Here is a 24,380-nt window from a genome sequence, read left to right as displayed (position 1 = left end):
AGTCACACCAACTTGATATGATAGAGGACATCTGCTTAGTGGCTCCACGATATCCTCATTCATTTCTCCTGAGTAATTTCCCCACAGAGATCTATAGAAAGCTTATTGAAGAGAATCACCATCCAAATGCATCCATGCTTATAATAATGCTCCATTGTACACTGCAGTGGGTATATTCCATACTTTAACAATGAAGGATACATTTATACTGTATTTATCCTATAAAGATAATCAAATGCCCGAGTTTTGTTTCACTCTATTCTATTTGTTTTTTTTTTTTTAGGCGTTTATTGGATTGGACAGATTATATTTTTGCCTAATATTAGCTGGTCACTTGATTTAGTGTTCAGGTATATAGGTATAGTCAGTTGATAGATAAAATTTTAGTACAAAAACACTAAAGATACAGTATTTTTGCAGTATTTTAGTAACTGTGTCACCATTATATTGCTTGTTAACAGAGATCACTGACAAGTTTACTTTTTATCTGTAAAATTAAATACACTCTTTAATAACCAAATTTAAGGGATCCTTATTTAAATATGTTTTTATCTTATGTGTTTATGTTTGAAAGGAATACTGGCCCATACATCTCAAGTATCTAATCCAGTATGTTTGTGCTCTATTATCCCATAATAATCCAGAGACAGTAATTTATCTTGTCTAATGTAAATACTTTTAACATTCTGAGAATGTCATATACTGCAGAAAAGAAAAGGTTGTTAATATTTACCTGAATGTATATGTCCTTTAATGTGACTTTTTCACTCAAAATACCGTGAAATGTTCTGTCAGTACTCAGTGCAAGATAAATGTGTTTGTCTCAGAGTGCTGGCTCCATCACCTGCAAGATTTGCTGTAAAGGTGGGTGGCTGTGTGAGATGTATGTGTGTTTCCGAGAAATGTGAGAACAGGGGAGAAAGAGACTCTGTGTGTGTGCGTGTGTGTGTGTTTGTGTTTGTGTGGCTATGAAATTTAAACATTATCAGTAACTAGCTTGGCTGCAAAGTCACCAGAGCACTGCAAAATGTATTTGTGTGTGTGTTTGGGTTAGACAGGTCCTCCGTCAGTGAGCCAACGGAGCTCTACCAACAAGTCACTCACCTCTTTCACTCCTCACATTCTCCCTCTCTTCCCTTCTCTCTGTGTTTGTCTCTCCATCTGTCTCAATTTTCCTCATTAGCCATCTCTATATCCCCCTCTCTTTTCTAAAATCACAGCATTTTCTCTGTCGGTTTCTCTATAATGCACAGTTGTTCGGTCTCGCTGCTTCTACCATCCTCTCTTTCAAACCCATTTCCTGTATCAGACAACCGTCTTGTCTCATGTTGTCTTTCAGTTGACATGTCCTGCTTCTCTGTTTCTTGTTTTTACTAATTCACACTCCAACTTTCTCTCTGTTTCTGCTTTTGTCCGTCTCATTGACTCTCTCTCTCTCTCTCTCTCTCTGTGTACCTCTCTTTTTCTTGTCACCATTCATCTGTTATTAAAGCCAAGGCCACCGACCTTGCAACACTTTGACTCCACTCCCAGTTGCAAGGCAAAATCACACACTCACACACACTCACACACACGCGCACGCACGCACACACGCACACACGCACGAACACACACACACACACACACACACACACACACACACACACACACACACACACACACACACACACACACACACACACACACACACACAAACACCGCAGTCCTGATTGTCAGCAAAGCAATCTTTCAGTCTACCCTGAACCATGGCATGTTACAGCTATAGATTTAAAAGAGCACTGTAGAATAATTTATCTTTGTCTTTATGTTTTGTGTGATTTTGGAGTTATTCAAAACCTATGTATATATACTCTCTAAGCATAATATCTGCCTTAAAATTGCTTATTGATTTGAGTTAAACAACAATAAAACGTCATTCAAGTGATTTGTTTTTGTTTTCTATGAAATGAAAAAGATATTGATTATTTAAATGCATTGATAGATATCAGGCTTTCTTATTTACAGAATTATATCTGACTTAAAATTGGATTTTGGTTAATTTAAGAATAGAAACAGCCACAGTATGGTTAAAACAAGTCACTTACTAAGATTACAATGAGTATCTATATTGGGATATTTCGAAGAATCATTGATGTATTCAATCTAATTTACTTACTTTAGTTTTAAATATTATTTTTGTCCTTACAACAATAACAATGACAGTATTACATGTTTTATGTATCCTGTCTGTCAGTTTTGAAAACATAACCTCAACCCGAACGAACTCAGCACACAGATAGCACAGGAATAGTGTTTCAAGTTTTTTTGTCTTTTGAATGATAACACATATTCAAATGTCAATATGTGTTATCATTCAAACTGAATGGCCTACTACATGAAACACAGAGCAGGCACAGGAAATGTACAGAAGTTTCTTCTTGGAATGGGTGCAGAGGGGCCTGTACGGCTTTCAGATAAATCGTTTGGTGAAGTCTGTCTCATAAAGTAATGTAGAAATCACTTTACCGGTCATATTCTCTGTCTGAAAGAAGGTTTGGTGTGGCCAGCAGGGTTGACCTGTTCCAGTTCCTCTTCTGTTTTTCTCTGCAATCAGTGGTTTGGTTGCAAAGTCTGTTCATATTGTTTGCCAAGATCCCTGTGTGGCTTCAGCAGTATTCTATCAACAGCTCATCTTACTTTGGAGATTTCAAGGGCTGCCACAGAGCAGGGTTTTAAAGCACCACCGTCGCTTTCTATAATTTAAATGCAGCAGCTGCCAATTGGATTGATGCAGGAATCAGCACTCCACTCAGAGTAAACCTTCTGTTCCACTTAGGAGTAGCAGCTGATTCCTGCCAGTTGAAAAAGGCACAGGTGTTCATTTGCCCTCAGTCACCTCATACTCACTAAAGCCATATTTTTACCAGCCATGCGACAGGTAAAGACACCTGTACCTCAGTTTGATGGAACTGTCAGGTGCAATGTGGTGTGTGTTGCGTCTCATGTGATGCCAGACATGAGCTTCGAGTAACAAGACACAAGAGCTATCACACCAGTCAGGGCTGGTCAGAACTGGATAACTGATTAAATTCCTTTATTATAAATATCAGGTACAACAAGTGCTAAGTAAAGTATACTACATTACCAATAATCATATAAAGTGTGTACTTGAACACGGTATATAAATCTGTCTGCCAGACATATGACAGCGGGTATAATTAGTCCCATTTGAGTGTTTTTCCAATAGGATGGCCTTAAATGATGCAGAGCACTGAACAATAAGTGCACATATTTGCCTCACCTCATCCGCTTTCATTGAAACACAGGCAATGGTGATTTTGAGAGTTTGTTTCCGACAATGAGTCATTCCCTCGAGCTCCGACTTTTTTAAGTGCATCGTTGTAGCATTATCACATCATTCTATGTTATATAACACTGTGCTAGGAGACTACAAAGTGCAGCATAGGCGTCAAGTGCCTGCTTCACAGCCAGTTGTCAAGGAGGGTTAGATGGTACACGTGTTAATCTCATGACAAATGATTTTATCCGCGTTTGCTCCACATGCTAGATGTTATTAGATTTATCTCAAAGTGTGCTACTAACTAACTTGCTATTACTCTGCAGCTAAAACAATCGAATGATATCACAGCCTTTTTCAAGGTGAAGAAAAATAAGTCTCCTCACTGAATTTGAATGTCATTTTCCCTCTCTGTTTTTTCTCTCCTTTTCTCTTCTCTTCTCTTCAGCAGGATCCCATCAACGAGTCATAACGTCAGCTCTTACTTTTAAGATTTTATTTTAGATTTTTCATCTGTTTTTTATGGTTTTTAATATGTGACATATTTTATAGGCGGGAAGGAATTCAAGGTGGATTTTTACAGCAAAGTTGACCCCTGGTTCGATGGGTCTGTAGTGTGTGTGTGTGTGCATGCGCTGAGACGGACGGAGGGACTGCAGTGTGTGTGTGTGTGTGTGTGTGTGTGTGTGTGTGTGTGTGTGTGTGTGTGTGTGTGTGTGTGTGTGTGTGTGTGTGTGTGTGTGTGTGTGTGTGTCTGTGTTTGCTTCATGTCTTCCTGCATTTGTGCACCCATATGTTTCCGTGTGGGATTGCAAGTGTGTCTGTTTTTGGATTCATACCTGTTGTTTGGTAGATTTGATTAGGGATGGAAATTTTATTTCATGTAACTGACTTCTAGACAAAATTTGCGAAGCCAACTACGTGATTTGTTAAAATGGAGAAGCTAAGAGAGAAAGCCTGTTGATGAAGGAAGCTACAGCAGAGACAAACTGAACTAAAATTTAACTAAATTCGGTAAAGAATTTAGAACAACATATCATATTTTTATATAAGACATTTTATTATGCAATAATGATATCGGACGCCCGCTCAACCCAACATTAGTGTGGATATTTCCTGCAAAATTTGCTTTAGGTCCCATAAGATCTCAGTCCCCTTGCAGCACTGTAGTCCAGATACTGAGCAGGACTCTCTTAATCACACAGCACTAAACAGCCTTTCATTCACAGCAGCCGAAACACCATGAAATATTCATTCATGAAATATTCATTCAGAAATGAAGTTCAATTTTACAGTCAATAACCTTAGTACTGGGGTAGTGAGCCAAAGTTTTCTCTTGGTTGTATGTGTGAGTGTGTGTGCATATGTGTATATGCATGCATGTGTGCTTCAAAGGTAACCTGTGAAGGGCAGGGCTTACTTAATCACAGCGCTGTTAGCAGCATTTCATTTTCTAGTCATGAATTATTGACTCGTAATATTCAGTCCTCTTGTTGTGTAACTGATATTGAAATAATATATTTGTGTTTCATTTAGTCAAAATTCATTGTAAAAAATGGATTGCTATTAGGACTTAATAATATATTCCATACATTTCAAATCACATATAACAACTGGGTAACTGAGGAAGCACAATGGCTGTTTGAAGAATTGTCCTGATTCCTTTTTTGCCTGCTGGTCATTTTAGCTGTGAATAGCAACTTTCCTAATAATGGAATTTCCTAAATACTAAAATAGATTAAAAGGACAGGGATTGATTAAGCAATGTTGTACTGAGAGGAACATACGAGATGCCGTTTTGGCCTTCATTGATCATGAAGCAATTTGAAAGGGTCATTAAGAAGGAGCTCCAGATGGTTGAAAGCTCGTTAGACTCCAGCAGAAGAGAGGTTTAGAGAATGCTGCTTTAGCCTTCCTTAAGTATAGTCTTGGCAGGCTTTTATTGGTTTTACTCTCTTGTTTTGATATCACACAGTGGACTCAAGGCAATGGTGTGTTCACTGATGATGTAGTCATTCATTCAGATTTTCTGACATGTTGTCCTCGGGTGCGGAGAAAAAGTGACATTGACATGCCAGCGGAACAAAAATGACAAAAATGCTTCTGAGACGGGGATGTCCTGTTCTCTCACCTGTACTTCCTTTACACAGATGAGTGCCAGCATCATTGTGAGGACCGGCACATCCCGAAAATCACTGATTATGGTGGAATCACAAGCCTATCACAAGGTCATGAGACAGAGTCTGGGCATTTTTACAGCAGAGTCTGGAGTGATGTATTTCTGCACTGTGATGAGTCCAGATCAAAGCAAACAGCCCAATTACTATCAATGATCCTAAATTCCAATTTACAGACTTTCAGGTAGTTGGGAGTTTCACCACTGAGTATAAAAAACATTGTGTGCACTTTATATCAAGAGTGGGCAAAGACTGTGTGTTTTATTGAGAACAGAAAATTGTTGTCTTTCTTATACACATCTCCTATCAAATTAATCCTTAGAAGCTCCTCAGTGGCCTGGTTTGGAACCTGAGAGAGGCAGAAAAAAAAGCCAGTTTTGCAAGTGCAATAAATGAGATCATTTTTATTCAACAGACCGTCCTCACTGATGTCTACAGTGTGAACAAGCCAATTTGAGCCACTCCCTTCAGGTCACAGATCCATACAACCCCAAGCTAATTAGACAGGCTGAAGTTATAATTTCTTCTTCACACTGCAAACCTGCTTGAGGGTACATAATAGACTTTCCACTCAATCGTTCTTCTTCTGTGGCTATTATAGCTACCTTAGATTATTATTTGATGTGGTTTAATGTGTTTAATGCATCTTGGTTTTGTTTTGGTAGAATTGGTAAAGGATACACATTAAAAATAAAGCACAGCATGAGCGTAAACATGCAGGGGACACTTTGTAGCATATGACAAGCATTAGTCTATGCATCAGACTATACAACTATACATTCAGTATTCGATCACTATTAGCAACCTCGCTCTAAAGTCGATTTCCCAATGGTCGAAAAAGGAGAAACAGCCAATAAGCTTTTTTTCTTCAATCTCATTATACCCCCAAAATCTATTACCTTACTCTCTCAGATCTTTACAGGTTGTGAAAAGATGCTGTTTTTATGTGTGTGTGTCTCATATTTGTGTTTTTGCGTGGTGGTATGTACACGTTTGTGTGCATACATATGTATTCCAGTGGAAAATGTGGTGTGAGTATGATGGAATATTATAGAACAGAACGGAGCAGGTCTCAAATGTGCAATCACAAACATCATATTGAAGTTGCACACACACGCACACACACACACACACACACACACACACACACACACACACACACACACACACACACACACAAACACACACACATACACTTTAAGGACCCTAATCCCCCTTGTGAATCTGTCAGCTTTGTTGTTACGAACACAATAGGATTATTCGTGTGTGTGTGTGTGTGTGTGTGTGCGTGTGTGTGCGCGTGCACGTGTGTGAGTGTAGTAGTGTAGGAATATTCCAACAGTATGCCTGTTCTCTCTCCAAAGCAATTTGGTCTCCATTCTTCTGCTAGGTGTGTTTGTCCGTGTGTGTGTGTTCATGCACAAGCATGTGTGTTAGGCAGGTTGTGATTGGTTGAGTCTGTGGGTCTCATAAAGACAATGTCATGATGGAAATTAATGCAATACATCACCAACACGCACTCAGACACGCAGAAAAGCACACACACACACACACACACACACACACGTACACATTCTAACTGTGAAATATGCACACGAAGCACACACCTTTGCTTCCTGCCACGGGCCTCTCCTGTAAATAATACTGAAAATAGGAGAAGAGAACAGGAGAATAAAGGAGAGGAGGCTTTGGAAATATAGGATATATTTCCAGAGATATCATAAACAAAATTTTTGCAGAGAATTATGGTGACACAGAGAACCTTTATAGAGAATCAAAGAAGGATCTGTCTAACCTTATGGTCAGAGTGGACTGGAAAAAATAGGTGTCAGGAATATCTGCAAACTCAGGGGAAGCAGGCATGCAGACAGAAATGGATACAAACTTGCTCTGGATTACATGATATAAGAAGTAGAAGCATTCAAGAAATACGCCTGAGTCAGCAAACCAAGAGCCAATCATCTTCAAGCAAGACTATTCAGCTGGCAGTATATGTCTGTTCAAAATGAATGATGAGCTCTTGTGGCAAGACACAGTGATTCACAGCAGGGAAAGATGGACATTGAGTATTTGAGGCTGATAACACTGCATGGTCATAATTGCACAAATGTTTTTAAAGCTAGACGCCAGAAACAAAAACTGGATGAGCTGGCTGTCAAATACATGTATTAACACACAATCTAGCTAAAAATAAAGAACTTTAAGTAACTGTTTCAAACCAGGGGCCCTGTTTCACCAGATTTGCAACGCACAATATTTTGTGACCCATGCATGAGCTATGAGAAACATGTATGAATTCACATATTTATGTGCAATTTGCGAGCTACAATCATTAGTATTGGTCATGATTCTCAAGACTTTCTCCTTGACAACTGTAATTGTTTTTGGCATATCTCATAAATGCTACTTAGTAGTATAGTATAATTAACCGTAGTGTCAGTGTTTTAGTTGGGATCAAGTTATTTCTGAGACAGTTTGTGTACAGAGGCAACAAATGGAGGACTCGATCGCAGTCACTGAGGCTGAGCACACAGATTTAAGGGACTTGAATGAACCGTCAAAAATCCAGATTGACCTCAGTAAGGCAGTGTAAGCAATCGAGCAAGTACAGTAGGGCGAGGCAGGCAGGTGAGACACAGGCAGCAGGTCTAAACACAGGAACAGCACAGATTCACAGGAACATGGGAGGGGACAGGATACAGGTGAGCGGGTACAAGGTTCAAGTTGGTTCTGAAGCAAAAGCACACAAAAACATTGAGGATCAGGCAGAAGACTGCTATTAACTGGACAGGTATAAATACTGGCTTTCTGGGTAAGGGAATTTAGGGGCAGGTGTACTGATGGGTGCGGATGTCAGACTGGTAAGGTGGGAAAGTCCAAAGACATCTGGTAGATGGGTGGAAAGGACTGGAAAGGTCCCTTGAAATACACGGAGGAAATGAGAAGGCAGAGGCTGAAGGCAGGGACAGTGAGACAAACCATCCCAGGGGAATTTCATTATGTTCATCACCTTTTTTGCCATTATTTTGCCTATTCCCTATATTTTCTGAAATTATTTTTGAACAGTGCTGAGATATCTAAAAACCTAAGTAACCCCATTAGGTTATGTCAAGATTCATGTTAGCACAAGTCACTTGGCCTGATCTCCAAGGTCCACACAGATGTTCATGTTTCCATTTCAAAATGTGTCTTAACAGAAATAGACAAAGAGAGCTGTGGTGACCCTGGGACTCCTCTCTATGGAATAAGGGAAGGAGACAGCTTTTCAAATGGAGGAATCCTGAGATTTGAGTGCCAGTTTGGCTTCGAGCTTATCGGAGAGAAAACTATCTCCTGCCAAGACAACAATCAGTGGTCGGCAAACATCCCCATATGCATATGTAAGTAATCAAACATCTGGTATGTGATTTTCAGGGAAGAGTTAAAAAAACAAAATCGGGCATGTGGTCTTCTGTGATGTTGATAACATTCAGTTATTATGAGTTTATTATGGCCTTGACCAGATGATGACCAATGATGCTGTGGAGAATAAATATTTAACAGAACATTCTCTCTCTCTTTCCCCTCCTTCCTTTTCCTTTCCTATTTCTCTGTTCTCTCTCTCTCGGTCTGTCTGTCTCTCTTTCTGTCTGTCTGTCTCTGTGTTTCTGTACTTCTCTTCCTCCCATAGTCCCCTGCATGTCCAACTTCACAGCTCCCTCAGGAACCGTCCTCTCTCCAGATTACCCAGAAGGCTATGGGAACAACATGAACTGTGTCTGGCTCATCCAATCAGATCCAGGCTCCAGAATCCACTTGGCATTTAATGACTTTGACCTTGAGGCACCCTACGATTCCCTAACGGTGAAAGATGGTGAGACAAATGACGCCGTCGTCATTGGGAGGTTCTCTGGAGCTGAGAGTCCTTCCCATCTGACGTCCAATACCAACACGCTGAGGCTGGAGTTTCAGGCTGATCACTCCATGTCAGGAAGAGGATTTAATATCACTTACAGTAGTACGTCATTTTTCTATTTCATTTTATTCTACTTTCCTATTTGAATAAGGGGAAATGTCCAATTTTTATTTGCTGCGCTGCAAAACAAGCTGAAATGTGGCAATAGTACAGTATATTAACAATATATGACAAAGTCTGAGTTAGAAACATGGGTTTTTCCTGCAAGTTGAAGTTTGACACATGGTTACAACAGGCAAAGGAATATTTAGGGTTATATTTATTTTTTCTTTGTAGCAGAATAATGCAGCAGACTCTGAGACTGAAGTATTGTTCTGTTTTGAAGCTATAAGGCAGAATTTCTCATCTCACTGTATATGAATTTTATGCATGAGTTTCGGCCTAGACCGCAAGTGCCAGTTCTAGCTGTGTGGTGGTTTCATTCTGACACTCTATATCCACCCATATATGTACCATTTTGTGATCTAAACTTATCTGTCACAATCAAAACTATTTTTAATGAAAGGTGTTACAACGTCTGAGAAAGTTTCTTATAATCTTCTTCATTTTCATCTGAACAATCATTTAAAAAGAGCAAGTAAAATTTTTTCACCCACATATATAAGATGTTTGAATGTTTCATTTTAGATAGAAGTTTTTTTAAGTCACTAACAGTTAGATCAGACAGGAGGCTTCAACAACACAAAGAGTTGTTCCAGAAAAGACAAAAGACAAACTGTATTGATTCAAGAGGGGTCATATACAGCAGCTAAGAATAGAGGTGTAGGTTGCAGAACAAAGAGGAAGTTAAGGCAAGGAATGCATTAAAGGAACACTTTCTGGGAGCTTTTTGGCTTGTTTGTTGTCGTACCTAGAGTCAGATGAGACGATTGATATAATTTTCATCTCTGTGCGTCCAGTAAAGAGAGAGGTCCGGGATGTGTTTAGCCTTGCTTAGCACAGAGACTTGAAGGTAAGCGGAAACTGTTATCCTAGTTCCATCAAAAGTAGAATAAAAGACCTTCCAAAAGCTCCTAAATTGCCTTTTTAAAACATCATATCCTGTGTCTTTAACCCTGGACAAAATAGAATCCAAGACATTAGGGAGCAGTTCGCATTTCAGAAGTTCTGTCTTCACCGTAAAGTTGTCAACCGTGCAAACTTTTGTACTTGATCAAAACCCAGGGGATTCTTAGATGTATTGATGACTAGCTTGCTAGACAACAGGATATAACATGTACAGTAAATAAGATAGTTTTGGATTTGTTGGAAGGCATATTTGTTCATTTTTGACGCAGGTGAACTGTTTGCCCCTGCTTGCAGTCTTTGAGCTAATTTAGGCTAAACACGTCTCCATACCGGACAAACAGAAATTGATATTGATCTTCTCTTCTGTCTGTGGGTTTGACAGCAAACAGACATATTTCCCAAAATGCTGAAGTGTTCTGTCCACAAGTTTCTTCACAGTGTATCTGTGATTTCAGCTCATTCTGTGTATGTCTGATTTTTTTTTAGTTTTTTGGGTTACTGCATTTGTTTTTTTTAATCTCTCTATCACATGAACACCAGATTGCTTAAACCCGCAAAATGTGGGCATTTTAAAGTCCGACTTTATAGCCCTGTAATCTGATGAACCAGATCATATACCGAAGCAGATATGCTCACTGGAATTTTATCGGAAGATTTGCTTAGATCAAACCCAAATACAGTGCAAATATAATTTAGCATGAGAAATGAGAATATGAGCAAAGACATAGGAAGACACAGAAGGAATATAGAACAGACAGATTACAGGAGACATATATAGATATTTTCCTGGCCAGGACCGAATGTCATATTGCAGCAATAGATCTATATGACTGGTTCTCAGAAATTCCATCAAAAATGATGAGTAAAATGTAGCCTGTGAGAGCTCGTAAAGTATAGGTCTCATATTCTTTAATAACATTTTTCAATATTTGTCTGTCTCTTTCTGTGAGCATCTAGTCTCCAATATCTTCCTCATCATATCTGTGTCTCCTTGTAACTTTGTACCCCAGCATTTGGCCATAATGAGTGTCCAGACCCTGGCATTCCTATTAACGCTCGTCGCTTTGGAGACAGCTTCCAGCTTGGCAGCTCCATCTCTGTGGTCTGTGAGGACGGTTTTATCAAAACCCAAGGAACAGAGACCATCTCCTGTCAGCTAGAAAGAGGAAAAGTCATGTGGAGTGGGCCCATTCCTAAATGTGAAGGTAAATATTGACTACATTGCTGATTAAACTATTAACTCGGGAACAACATGTCACCCAAGATCATTACTACAGCATAAAAGACTCAGAAAGTGGAAATTATCTGTTCTCAGCTCAACAGAGCGAAAAATGTCAGGGAACCTAAATACCAAGGGAAAGAAGTAAAACACTGCCGACACAGATACAGCTACAGATACTCTGACTGTAGTAGTATTTAAGAATATAAAACCCTTTCTTGTAAGGTATACATGAGAAGAACTCTATGGAATTACCTGTAACACAAATGTTATGTTAATGGCACATATATTAACATGTTAGATATAATTGGACATAATTATCATAGTGGCATGTTGTAAAAGTCACAAGAAACAGTAACCACTTCTTTGCTTATTAGTTATTACACCACTCCACTTTGACTGCAGCCATTTCATTTATAATTATTATATGTATTTTACACTATTAACACTCTCAATTTTCATCCACACACAGTCAGAGTAATTATATTACCATTTAAATATTCAATCATTCATTAAGGTGGCATTAGTGCAAAGTGTAATCAAAGCTTGTACTAAAATAAATGGAACAAAATGACTGGCAGTGTATAAGTGTTTTAGTTATAACTCCAACACCAGATGTAATTAGCTTCAAATATTTCTAACACAGCTACTGTTTATGGAGCTGTTGATAGTACAAAGTAAGGCCATGTTAATTGTGCTCCAGGTCATTTAATGTCCCCAGATCCACTGAAGCTAACCTGTGTCTGTAACTACTTGGATGGAAAATCCACTTAGTTGTATTCAGGAGGTACAGACCAGAACAAATTGACTGCAGACACTAAGTTAAACTCTAAACAAGATCAAATTTAAAAGAAGAGTGGAACAGAATGGCTCCTGGCTAATGTAACATGGTGATAACAGTTAACATTCTGCTAAACATTCTAATTTGGGGGTTATAAATGATGAATATGCTTGATTGTTCACATTTTCTTTAAGTGTTAATGTATATTTTTGTCATAAAATTTAATGCCATCCTTACATTACATGGAGTGCAATTAAATATTACTCTGACTTTATTAATGAAAGAGAATACTTGAGCACATAGTTCACATAGTTCATAGTACATGTGTATTTTTAATGGTAATGTAATGGAAATGATCTAATGATGCATAAGCTTGTTCATCAGAGTCAGTCTCTGACATGATTGTTGCATACAAAGTTATTTTAAGTATGCTAAAGACTTTTCCTGCTGGTATTTTTGAAGCTGCTCTTTCAATATTTTATATTAACAACGGATTAAATGACTACATTTAATGTGGAAGATGTTACTCGTAGTGACAAATCCACATATCATTATCACCCGACTCTGCTGGTCCCCCTTCTATTCCACAAATTTCATCTCATTCTTTTGGTTTTAAAGCCAAGAACATGTTTCACTACACTTAGAGCCAAAGGATGTTTTAAACCCACTATATGCTATCTGTACCAGCCTGCAGATTTCAGTCAGGAGTTGGTGGAGACCAAAGCAGCACTAAAAGAGAGTAAATATTAGATTTAAATTCATTCAACAGATTTACAGAAGCACAACTGATCCAAAAGAAGGCTGGTGTTGCTCTACATCTGCTCAATATGTAAATGAGCAACAGTTTGCTGACACTATTGCCAGTGATGTGTTTACAACTTGTGGCACTGGCCCAAAGTGGCCAAAGAAGACAGTTTAATGCAGGTTTAAATAAACTAAATCAAATGAAATCTTATTGGCTTTGGACTGATCAGATGATGATAAGGTCTCCACTAGGACTATAGCAAGTTATCCAAAAAGTTACGGTCTGCTATTGTTGAAATGTGAAATCACAGCATTCTTATTGAATTCAGTGTTTCTCTAGCAGTTTACTGTGGCAGCAAACCAAATTTCACACAAAAAGAATTACTCAATAAAAGATTTATTCAAGTTGCCTAAATATCAGCTGCTCCTTGAACTGGCCTTCACCAGCCTAAGCTACGTATTAAAACTGCCAAATCTGTCCAGTGTCAGTTCTCCCACATCAACTTGAACTTTGACTCCACTTAGACTCCTACTAGTCTTTGGTGATACAAATCATGTTTCGTCTCCCCTTTTATTTGTTTCCTCTATATCTCCCCTTTCTCTTTCTCCCCCTCTCCACCACCAGCCCCATGTGGAGGCCACTATTCAGCCCCAAGTGGAGTGATTTTGTCTCCTGGTTGGCCTGGTTACTATAAAGACTCCCTCAGCTGTGAGTGGGTGATTGAATCAGAGCCTGGACGCTCCATAAAAATCACATTTGACAGGTGAGTGGCATAAGTCTTTGATTCTGCTTATTATGAAGGCTCTCAGAACTTTGAACAGGCAAAACTGTGCAGATTCATCAGAAACACCATCAGATACGTCTGACAAGTTAAGATTTACAAGACAATTACAATTTATTGGGACTCCCCATGAAAATAATAATGATCTCCTAAATTTCATAGGCTGTATAATAAATATTGGGAGTTGCATGTTGATCAGGAAGGCTGAGTAATATTTTGGTTTATATTATGTGTTCTCCGAGCTGTGAACTGGTGATATAAGCAAGACTTTAGAGTTTCTTTCAAAGGAGGATCTTTTCACTGGTTTTTTCACTAGAGGATCTTTTTACTGGTTTGAGCTTCTGTTTCGACTTTATTTGTGCGGGGGGTTGGAAGACTGGACCTGGACCTCTTAAACTGGTCTTCTTCCCTACAGCATGTTAAACCAATTAAACAAAAACAAAACACACATGGACAGAAAGTATGATTTTCAAGGGTGTGATTATCTCTTGATAGCCATTAATTTGAAGCTGTACAATGTAAATTTAACAGGTTTTAAAGACAAATCAAAGAGATTCAGCCCTTAAGTAACCTTGTGAACCTTCCCAATTCAAGTATCACAAAGATATACACTGAGACAACAGCATTAACTTCACATTGCTTTGACAGATGTGGTGGAAATTATATAAACAAATAATACAAATAAAGCACAGACACTGACGGATTTGAATATTAATGTGATTATTATTGATCAATAACAGGAGACAGCAATTTACACAAGTAGGCAAAACACCCCTGTCTCTCTGAACAGAGAGCAAACTTAATCTTTTATAGCTTTCTTGAGAACAAAAAAACTCATTCTGGTTGGTCAGTACATAACAACATGTATGTTCCATCCAGTGGTCAATTTGCCAAACATACATTCACATGCATATGTATAGGAAGGAGGAAACCAAGAGCCTTCATTAATCAGCACTAGTCCAGTACAGTATTACCATCTTTGGTCATGAAGAGACTGAAGCCTTGCTCTGCTGTTTACAATACGTTTCATAAGACACAGACTATCTGTTTGAGCTGAATCTGGGTTTAAGTTGAATTCTTCTTTAAAAATGATATTTAAATGATAAACTCACTTACTTTTCTCATTTTCTATCACACATACTCTTGAATCTGTGTTTTGTTATAAATGCCACAAACAGACCTGGCAGACTGTGAAGATCATAAGCTTTGACCAGTTCTTATGTTGCCTTTATTATTTTAAATATAATGTGAATGCTTTTGTTCCAAAGGAAGACTTTCATTCTTTGATCACCTGGACAAAATTATTATCAGCATAAATGTAATGGTCAAGAAAATGTAATGTTTTGTTATTTTGGTCTCACAGGTTCCAGACAGAGCTGGGTTATGACTTCCTGGAGATCCATGATGGGCCCAACCTCCTGTCTCCTCTGGTCGGCTCCTTTAATGGCACCCAGGTGCCCCAGTTCCTGTTCAGCAGCAGCAACTTTCTTTATCTCCTGTTTACCACTGATAACAGCCGATCAAACGCTGGCTTCAAAATATTATATGAAAGTAAGTTAGAAACAAACACAGTATATGTATGCATATACACGTCGGCATGCATTCATTGATAAAAAGCTGACTTAAAGATAACTTCCTCTGTGCTATGCCTTCTGTAGATCGTAATAATACAAATGCACTTAATGTATGTAAAGTTGATCTATATGCTGACTAAATAAGAAAACAATAAAAATATATTTTTTTAGAAATATATTTTTCACAGTGTGTCTTTAAACACACACACAGTGGGACACAACAATAGTAGCCATGATTGCACAGCATGATGCTGTATGTAGAGACTCAAACCGTGGGTGAGTTTTAGAATATGTAGATTAGCAAAACTAAAGATGAAAGTCTTTAGTCTTTATATGTACAGCATTTAGACATCTAATCCTTTTTTTTCTTCAGGTGTTACGGTGGACAGCTACTCATGTCTGGACCCTGGTATTCCCGTCAATGGTATTCGGTATGGACAGGATTTCTCCATTGGGTCCACAGTGTCATTTGGTTGTGATTCGGGCTACAGACTCAGCCATGAAGAGCCGCTAGTATGTGAGAAGAACCACTGGTGGAGCCACCCTTTGCCTACATGTGATGGTAAATATCTTAAAAGAGCTTCTAATTTGGGAAACATACTGCAGTTTAAACTGTGATGTATCACACAGAATTAAAAAAAAAACAGAAAAAAAAAGATTTATTTGAATTTAAAACATCCTCTTTCATCATCAGGTATTGCTCTTCATTATACTTAATTTTGTGGTAGCACTGATCCAATATTCTGTTTGATCAAAATCTATACATCATTTTCAAGACCAAAAAGGTACATTAAATGAAAAAGAACATTTTGTCTTGACCTTGGTGCAGAGACAGTATGCACAGTATCAAGTGTGGGAGCACATACTGACATGACATGACCCAAGGTCAACTTGAGCGCAGTCCTGCTAATGGTAGTACACTGATAGTTTACAGTACAAATGAGGAGATTTATTCTAAAGTGAAATATCTACTTTTGAAAAATGACATTCATAATTATCAGAAAATTAGAAGAAAATATGCCTTAAGATGAAAGGTAAGATAAGTTCACAGAAATGATTATTATTTCTACAGACTTCACCTAAAACACTTGAGACTAAAATAGATTATCTAGTTTATCCATTACAGTGGCCTCACAGAAGCTGGGATGTGTGAGAAAGATCAGCAGTGGAGCCGCCATCCCTGTATGTCGAGCTGAGTCACATAGGAACTTATTATTCTGCGACAAAACCACTCTTTGAGAATTACACATGCACACACACACACACACGCACATAGACACATACACTTGGACTGGGAGTATGTAGAGGAAATTTGCAGTAAAGGTTGCCGTGGCTGATAGGGGATGATATGAGGAGATGATTATAAATCTCTGGGCATGTACAATGTGTGTGTGTGTGTGTGTGTGTGTGTGTGTGTGTGTGTGTGTGTGTGTGTGTGTGTGTGTGTGTGTGTGTGTGTGTGTGTGTGTGCGTGTGTGTGCGTGTGTGTCTTCGCATCTGTACTCTATGTCAGCACATATATGTGTGCTTGTGCCTGTACGTGTGTGTGGTGCTTTTATCCATGGGCCTCCCGTCACCCCCTCTCCTGTGTGAACTGTGAACACAGTAAGGTTTGAGGTAAGGTTGACGGCAGCCTGTGTTGGCTGTCACCTCATTTCTTCTCTCGCAAACCAAGGAGTGAGGTGGGACACAAGAGTAGGTGAGGAGAGGAAGGGGTCCCCCCCCCCCCCGCTTCCAGTCATCGTGGAGCAGAGTAGGAGGGAGGAAAGAAAGATGCGACACTGCTGCATCAGTCTTTTGGTGGCTTGTTTGGTTCGGCTTGTTGGCTCTATCGCTTGTTAACCACATTTGAATTGCATAGTTCCTGAGGCTGGAAGTAGTTTCTCCCGAGGAGGCAGTTTGAGCACATAAACATCAAGCACACTGCCTGGAATTTATGGGCTGAATGTCATTAGACTGTGTTTACACAGTATGTACCATAGAGATATAGGAAATATTTGCTGCTGTGGTTGGTAAGAAATGGTCTAGCATGAGGATTGACAACTAGTACATGATGAACAACGCCAAAGGCAGCTGAGTCGGCCCTGAAAAATGTAGCACAAATCCAGTGTTGTTCATACTGTATATAACGAGAGATGAAAATAGGCAACATTCCTTAGTTTAAGTAGTTGATAATATGAACGAAATGTGGACAAGATTATCACAGAAGTCATACAAAAGAATTTAAAATTTAAAATTTAAACAGTAACGTAATGTTATGTTTAAAGATTTCCCAAAATAAATCAGATTTTCTCCGAGCTGGAGGATTGCTTTAACAGTTATATGAATATAATTTAAGTAAAGTATATTTCAAATTATTTTGTTTTTTGGAGTCCAAAGATTGGTGTTGATGTGGAATCACTCAACAGCACTTCATTCAGCCACAGAAAAAGAAAGAGAGAAAGGAGAGAAAGACCCCGTTGGTAGAGATAGAGATGTAATGTACCGTTTCAAATTTCTAGCAGAAAATTATTAATAACTAATAAGGCTGTGTTGTGTGCATGGCTGTGTGTGTGTGTGTGTTTGTGTATTTGTGTGTGTTTGTGTGTGTGTGTGTGTGTGTGTGTGTGTGTGTGTGTGTGTGTGTGTGTGTGTGTGTGTGTGTGTGTGTGTGTGTCTGTGTACTCCCACTCCTCACCCTTGTTTTTGGGGGATGCTGAGGTTGCTCAAGGTAACTTCCGCAGAACTTTCAGGTTTGACCTTCTCCCTGCTGCTCTGCCACGTTTGCCCTCTTGAGGTGATGTAATGGCATTTTATGAGAAAATGACAGGCCAGTCAGCCAACTGTAAGATGAACCAACTGGAGTGAGCAGAAATGAAGCACCTTGCAAAACATGTATGCATTAGTATGCATAGAATGAGCAACAGATTTTGCCAAACTTTTCTGAGAACCTGAGCATTTTTGTACCAGCACAGGTCTTTTCCTGCATAACAATTTGCAGACACTGCAGGGTCATCCTGAGGCCGTGCTGTAAGGTTTGTAATGTTTTAAGTTGTCCCTAAGAAACATTTGTGTTGCTTCATTGGTTTGAATTTCACTGCTTTGAATCCCTTGAAATCAGATTGTATTAACAAAAAAAAAAGATCTCAGAAACAGAAGACATTTTACAGTTCATGCACACCATGCAGCTATTGCAAAGCATTAATGATGTGGAAAACTGGCTTAAATAATATTCAAGCAATTCTTATTAAATGTCTCCGTTTTCTGCCTTAGAACAATTTGAAGCTCAGGGAATGTACTTCCCAAAGCAACAAAATCTTGCAAATTGGTTTCAAGTCTCCCATTTTTCAGCAAAAGAAATTACACTTATTGTCCAGATGGTCACTTGTTACATAACAAGCAACTTTGCATTTTACCCAGTAACTCCAATTACTCCAATGGCTTTGTTTTTCTCTACTTTTTGTTACATTCCTTGGCTCACTACGTATCCATTGCATATATATATTTTGATTGATATTGAGTTGGTTGTTTCATGAGGAACTTGTTACTGCTAATAATGCTGAAAAACAACATATTTGGACTTTTTCAATTTCAAACAATCGACACCACACAAAATAAACGTCTAAATATGCATTTGCAAAACAAGCACTGAAAATAGGATTGATCAAATACGATGGTCAGTAATGCAAGTAAGAACGTGTTAAATTTGCAGCATGGATCTTGAAGCTTGAGCTCATTACAGCTAAACAGTATACCCTTTGTTCTGCTGGAGACAGCTGCTATCACTGCGCTATCACTGTGCTATAATTGTATGTGTTAGCACCTACAGAGTGTACCTACATGTGCATATGCTTTTATAGGATCCTTTGAACCCAGCCTATACAGAGTGTTACCCTGATTATGTAAGAGCTCTTTGTGTCTGGTGAACATGTCACAACTAAACAACTAAAAATAAGTTTGCATAATTTAGATACCGTCGGTTTAACTTATACAGTTCTTTAAACAGAAAAATAAGAATAGTTTTAGTTAATATCTCTGCACTTTCCACATCACGATTAACTAGAATCACCTATGCAGAGCTACTTAATCATAGTCAGTCGCTGGTTAGTTCAGAGACATTAAACTACTTTAGAAACCAGCAAATAATCCATTATTTATATTTAAATGCAGTGTAGATTTAAAGTAAAGCTATTAGGGAATACACATTGATACAACAGTGCTCTCCCATTTCCAAATGTGTGACATGACACAAATTTTGCAGCTGTCAGTGCACGCAGACTCTCTCTCTCTCTCTCTCTCTCTCTAACTGTCTCTGTCTACCTCTCCCTCCCTCATAGCATTTGTGTGTGGGTATGTGTGTGTGTGTGTGTGTGTGTGTGTGTGTGTGTGTACGTACTACAGAAGTGGTATTAAAGGTCCACAGGGAAACATTATCTGTTTTAGCTATCAACAATCTGATGCTAACCCTCTCTCTGCTTCGGTCCCCTGTCTCTGCACCTCTCTCTCTCTCTCTCTCTCTCTCTCTCTCTCTCTCTCTCTCACTCTCTCCGCCTCACTATCTCCCACTATGTCTCTCTCAATCTATCCAGCTCTATGTGGCGGAGATGTTAGAGGTCCCTGGGGAACCATCCTTAGCCCCGGCTATCCAGACAGCTACCCTTCATCTCTCAACTGTACCTGGACTGTTGAAGTCAGCCACGGGAAAGGCAAGAGACACACGCAGATTCACAGTACTTAATAGAAAGAGAGAGAGAGAGAGAGAGAGAAGCAAGTAGCACACATAGTAGTGCAGCTACTGCTGTACCACAAACTCACATTACATTAAGATTTTAGTATTTTCAATGTTTTATAGCATATTCAGAAGGGCATTTTAAGTTGTCCAGCCGTAGGCAATGCATGTATGGAGACATTTGGTTAAAACAGCACATATAACTTATAGATTATTAATAAAATAATTTTAGAATGTTTTATACATTGTTTAAACTGTTATGATATTAGCAATTCAGAATTTGTGTCTGCTGTGATCACACTGTAAAATGATTCATACAAATTATAATTGTAGGTATATGAGCCTGCTGAGAATGAAACAAACTTTTAAAGATTCTCCCCCACTCCCTATCTACCTGTCAACTCGCCTGTGTGTGTGTGTGTGTGTGTGTGTGTGTGTGTGTGTGTGTGTGTGTGTGTGTGTGTGTGTGTGTGTGTGTGTGTGTCTCAAACAGGAGTCCAGTTTCAGTTCAATTCTTTTCATCTGGAGGACCAACATGATTACCTCTTGGTTACTGAGAATGGGAGTTTCCTGCAACCACTGGCTCGTCTGACAGGCAATGAGTTGCCTAGCAACATCAATGCTGGTCTCTATGGCAACTTCAAAGCCCAGCTACGATTCATCTCTGACTTTTCCATTTCATATGAGGGCTTCAACATAACTTTCTCTGGTAATTTACTCGCCTGTAGTCACATTGTACAATTATACTCCAACAAGATCTAGATTTGATTTACTCTCAATTGCGTAAATTCAAGAAGTTGACTTTCCTCTTAATTGTCCTACTGGAAACAATTGATTTAAAAAAAAGTTGATACTTTACTACAGTGGAAAGGTTTTTAACTCCAAACCAGGCTTTGTGAAAACACCCATTATGAATTTTGCACAGGACCAGCCTAAAAACCCTTGAGAGGAAAATCCAAGCCACCACAGTGAAACAAAAAAGAAAGCATAGCTTTACTTTGAGTCATAAAGTTACTAAAGAAATGTTTTTGAAGTGGCAACCTGGAAGATTTCGATCCTGGTTGGTTTGGCAACACCTGTAGTCACTTGGTGTTAACAGCCAATTTGGTTCAATACTACAGTTCACAGAATTATGGGGGCAGCACAACAAACTATTGTCGTTATTATAAAGAAGTCAAGCAATATTTGGCCTTTTTCCATCATTCTGTGAGCAACCATGATCTGATTTTATGCTGCACCTAGATGAGTCTGCAAACAGCAGGGCACAGTGAAAGGAGTTGGTTACTTCGCTCAGAAGTTGGGGTTGTCCAGCCTGTCGCCTGCAACTCTTCAATTATCAGCTCCCTGTGGCTGCTCCTTCTTGTTCCATTACTCCCTGCAATATTTCAAACTGATCCCCTGTCCAAAAAAGCCCAAAATGATCATTGTCTTGTTTTGTGGATGCATTTTTGATCAGTGATAGCGGTAACTGCAGAGCTCATTGAGAGGTGGGTTTTTTTATATATATATATATATATATATATATATATATATATATAGATATATATATATATAGATATAGATATAGATATAGATATAGATATAGATATGTATAGATTTTTTTTTTTTTTTTTTTTTTTTTCTCTGAACCTTCAGTTTTAAATGGCATCTTAGAGCAGAGTCCTGCGCGGGTCCAATTTTGCAAACCTACACCTGACTTGCACCTACAAAGCTTCGTACCAGAATCGACCTCTTATTATCCCCCCATTATCTCTAAATCAAATCTGGACCCAACCTAACGCGTTAATATAAATCCCGCAACACAACCCCTACCTTTAACGTTAATTAAACACACAGGCAATAAAGTCATTCACTTTAAAACTCTTCCAGATTGTATTTAAACAGGACTTGCCTGATTGCTTGTCTGAGGTTATCTGCCAGTCTGTGTAATGTACTGTTCCATTCAGATGTGCAAAACACTCTCTCAAACTGCTCCCACTTGTTGTTGATGTAATGCAAAGTGACACGATAACTGATGTTGCGTAACCATGTGTCCTCATATCCAAAGTGACACCCTGTTGCTTTCAGTCAGCTGCATTCTCACTCCTGGAATGATGATGAATTGAGGGGTAAAAGACTGTGTTGTAGGCACCCACAATAAAAAGAAATAATGCCGGCTAATTACACTTGATAAAATTAGACCAGTTCAAATGTTGGAGAAAAACATTTAAGCTCTGCGCTTTTATTTTAATTTATTTTTATTTTTCATTTCTAATGTTTCATGTTTATATTATCCCACTCCCCACCTGCATTTATTTCATTTTTACCCGATACCCGTTGAACCTCTGAATATATATTTTTGACCCTGTTACACATCATTCTTGCCATTTTTGTATGGCACATCAACACAAAACCGTCACTGTGTTAAGTGTATGCTTAACTGTCACTTTTCCTCTGAATATGACATATTTCACCACTGGCCTCAAGGACTACCCATAAAACCTTATTCTTGAAAAGCTCAAGAAAAAGGGCTCAATAGAGGAGAGAGGTTACACGACATTAAATAGAATGCACTCCACCATTAAACAACACAAAAGAAGATGGAGATGGATTACTCAAAGCCTCATCGGTGGTTTTCTGAGAATGTGTGCAAGTCACAAGTGCTGTCCCAATCCATACTCGTGTTATTTCACCACCACCCTCATCCAAATTGAGTTAAGGGGCATAATTAAGACAAATTCCAAGGCTACATCTGCCCCTCATAAATCAAAATCCTTTGCCTAACTGCCCTTTCAACGATCTCATTGACTCTGGAATAGAGGGGCACTTAAATCTGAGTATATACTATAAGACATTGTACCACCTTCCAGATGGCATAAGCCTTAATCTTAGCCCGTTGAAAATAAATTTCCTGCTGTAACTCACACAAAATCAACAAGTTTAGTACAGGACATGGTGGAGTCAACACAGACTCCACCATGTGTACAGACTGTTCACAGTTGTATTTAAGTTCTTATGCAAAGATTATATTCTATTTTATTTGGACTGCATTTTCAATAGTTTTTCACAGGAGTATTGTATTATTGAAAAGAATTTCTTCATACAGAGAGAAAGAACATGGCCATGGGGTGTTTGCATTTTTCAGTTAATATTTAGTGGTTATGTTGTCGGTCTTATTGTAGTTATTAGGGTGGATTGATTTGAAATTTCTTTACAATCTAATCTCATACTTTCTCACTTACTCTTATGGCACTTATGCCACAAGAGTATAAAATAAAAGTACTCATTTTAAACTTTATTTTGATTTTTTAATATATTTTCAGCCCATATGTAGTAATGCCAGTACTGTGTGTACTGTACATGTTAGATCAGCCTACTATCTGGTCCTAGTTTTCAGTCAGTGGTATAAAAAGGGCAGGTTTCACAATGCTGACCCATTTATATAATTTAAATGTTTATTTATGTATTTGTTACGCATTCAGTTTCAACTTATTTTCTGCAGAATACACCTTGGAGCCATGTGAGGACCCTGGAATGCCTCGGTTCGGCAGGAGAAATGGCTACAGTTTCGGCGTTGGTGACACATTGTCTTTTTCCTGCAATATGGGCTACCGCCTAGAGGGGGCGCCAGAGTTGATCTGTCTGGGAGGTGGGCGGAGAATGTGGAGTGCTCCTCTACCAAGATGCGTCGGTATGTGATAGTTTTACTGTTGTTGTTACATCTTCGACAATAGTGGCACACTTTTTGCGGTTCCTGGCTAGCCAGGTGCCAAGAAAAGTCTCTAGAGGTTTTGTGAAGGAAAAGTTGATAAGAAGACATTTGATATCTAAAATTGTGCAATCAGTGTTTTAACCACCAAGCACGGTAAATTGTTAGTGTTACACATTTAGCATTTATAAGAAAATAATAATTAGTTTGTTTCAAATGTAAAATTTCAATTATGTAACTGATAATGGAAGAGCGCTGGCCTGCAAAGACCAGAAAACGTGTTAAGCTGCTTTGCTGCTGATATGCTGTGGTTGTTGGTAAACACAGAAACATTTTCCCATATTTTGACAAGCAAAAATTATGAGCCTGGACAGCCTCAGTTCAAAAGCCAGCAGACACACAAGGCCAACTTTGTTTGATTTGACATGATAGCGAAGGAGACACAAGGTAAAGGGCCTTTCTACTTG

General features: G+C 38.7%; 1 protein-coding gene across 1 annotated transcript in view; it reads left to right on the top strand.

Annotated features, from left to right (window-relative positions):
- Window positions 1-24,380, top strand: part of LOC120786433 (CUB and sushi domain-containing protein 3-like) — a 252,081-nt gene that overhangs the window by 155,356 nt on the left and 72,345 nt on the right. The window contains exons 13-21 of the mRNA XM_040121879.1: window positions 8,652-8,834; window positions 9,125-9,451; window positions 11,428-11,622; window positions 13,787-13,925; window positions 15,307-15,494; window positions 15,891-16,079; window positions 20,086-20,202; window positions 20,719-20,934; window positions 23,707-23,895. Coding sequence (XP_039977813.1) covers window positions 8,652-8,834; window positions 9,125-9,451; window positions 11,428-11,622; window positions 13,787-13,925; window positions 15,307-15,494; window positions 15,891-16,079; window positions 20,086-20,202; window positions 20,719-20,934; window positions 23,707-23,895 — 1,743 coding nt within the window. The remainder of the gene's footprint in view (window positions 1-8,651; window positions 8,835-9,124; window positions 9,452-11,427; window positions 11,623-13,786; window positions 13,926-15,306; window positions 15,495-15,890; window positions 16,080-20,085; window positions 20,203-20,718; window positions 20,935-23,706; window positions 23,896-24,380) is intronic.

This window comes from Xiphias gladius, chromosome 24 (genome assembly GCF_016859285.1).
Source record: "Xiphias gladius isolate SHS-SW01 ecotype Sanya breed wild chromosome 24, ASM1685928v1, whole genome shotgun sequence".
NCBI classification, from domain to species: Eukaryota; Metazoa; Chordata; class Actinopteri; order Istiophoriformes; family Xiphiidae; genus Xiphias; species Xiphias gladius.
Note: the sequence above shows the minus strand (reverse complement) of the source record. Positions and strands in the feature narration are given on the sequence as shown.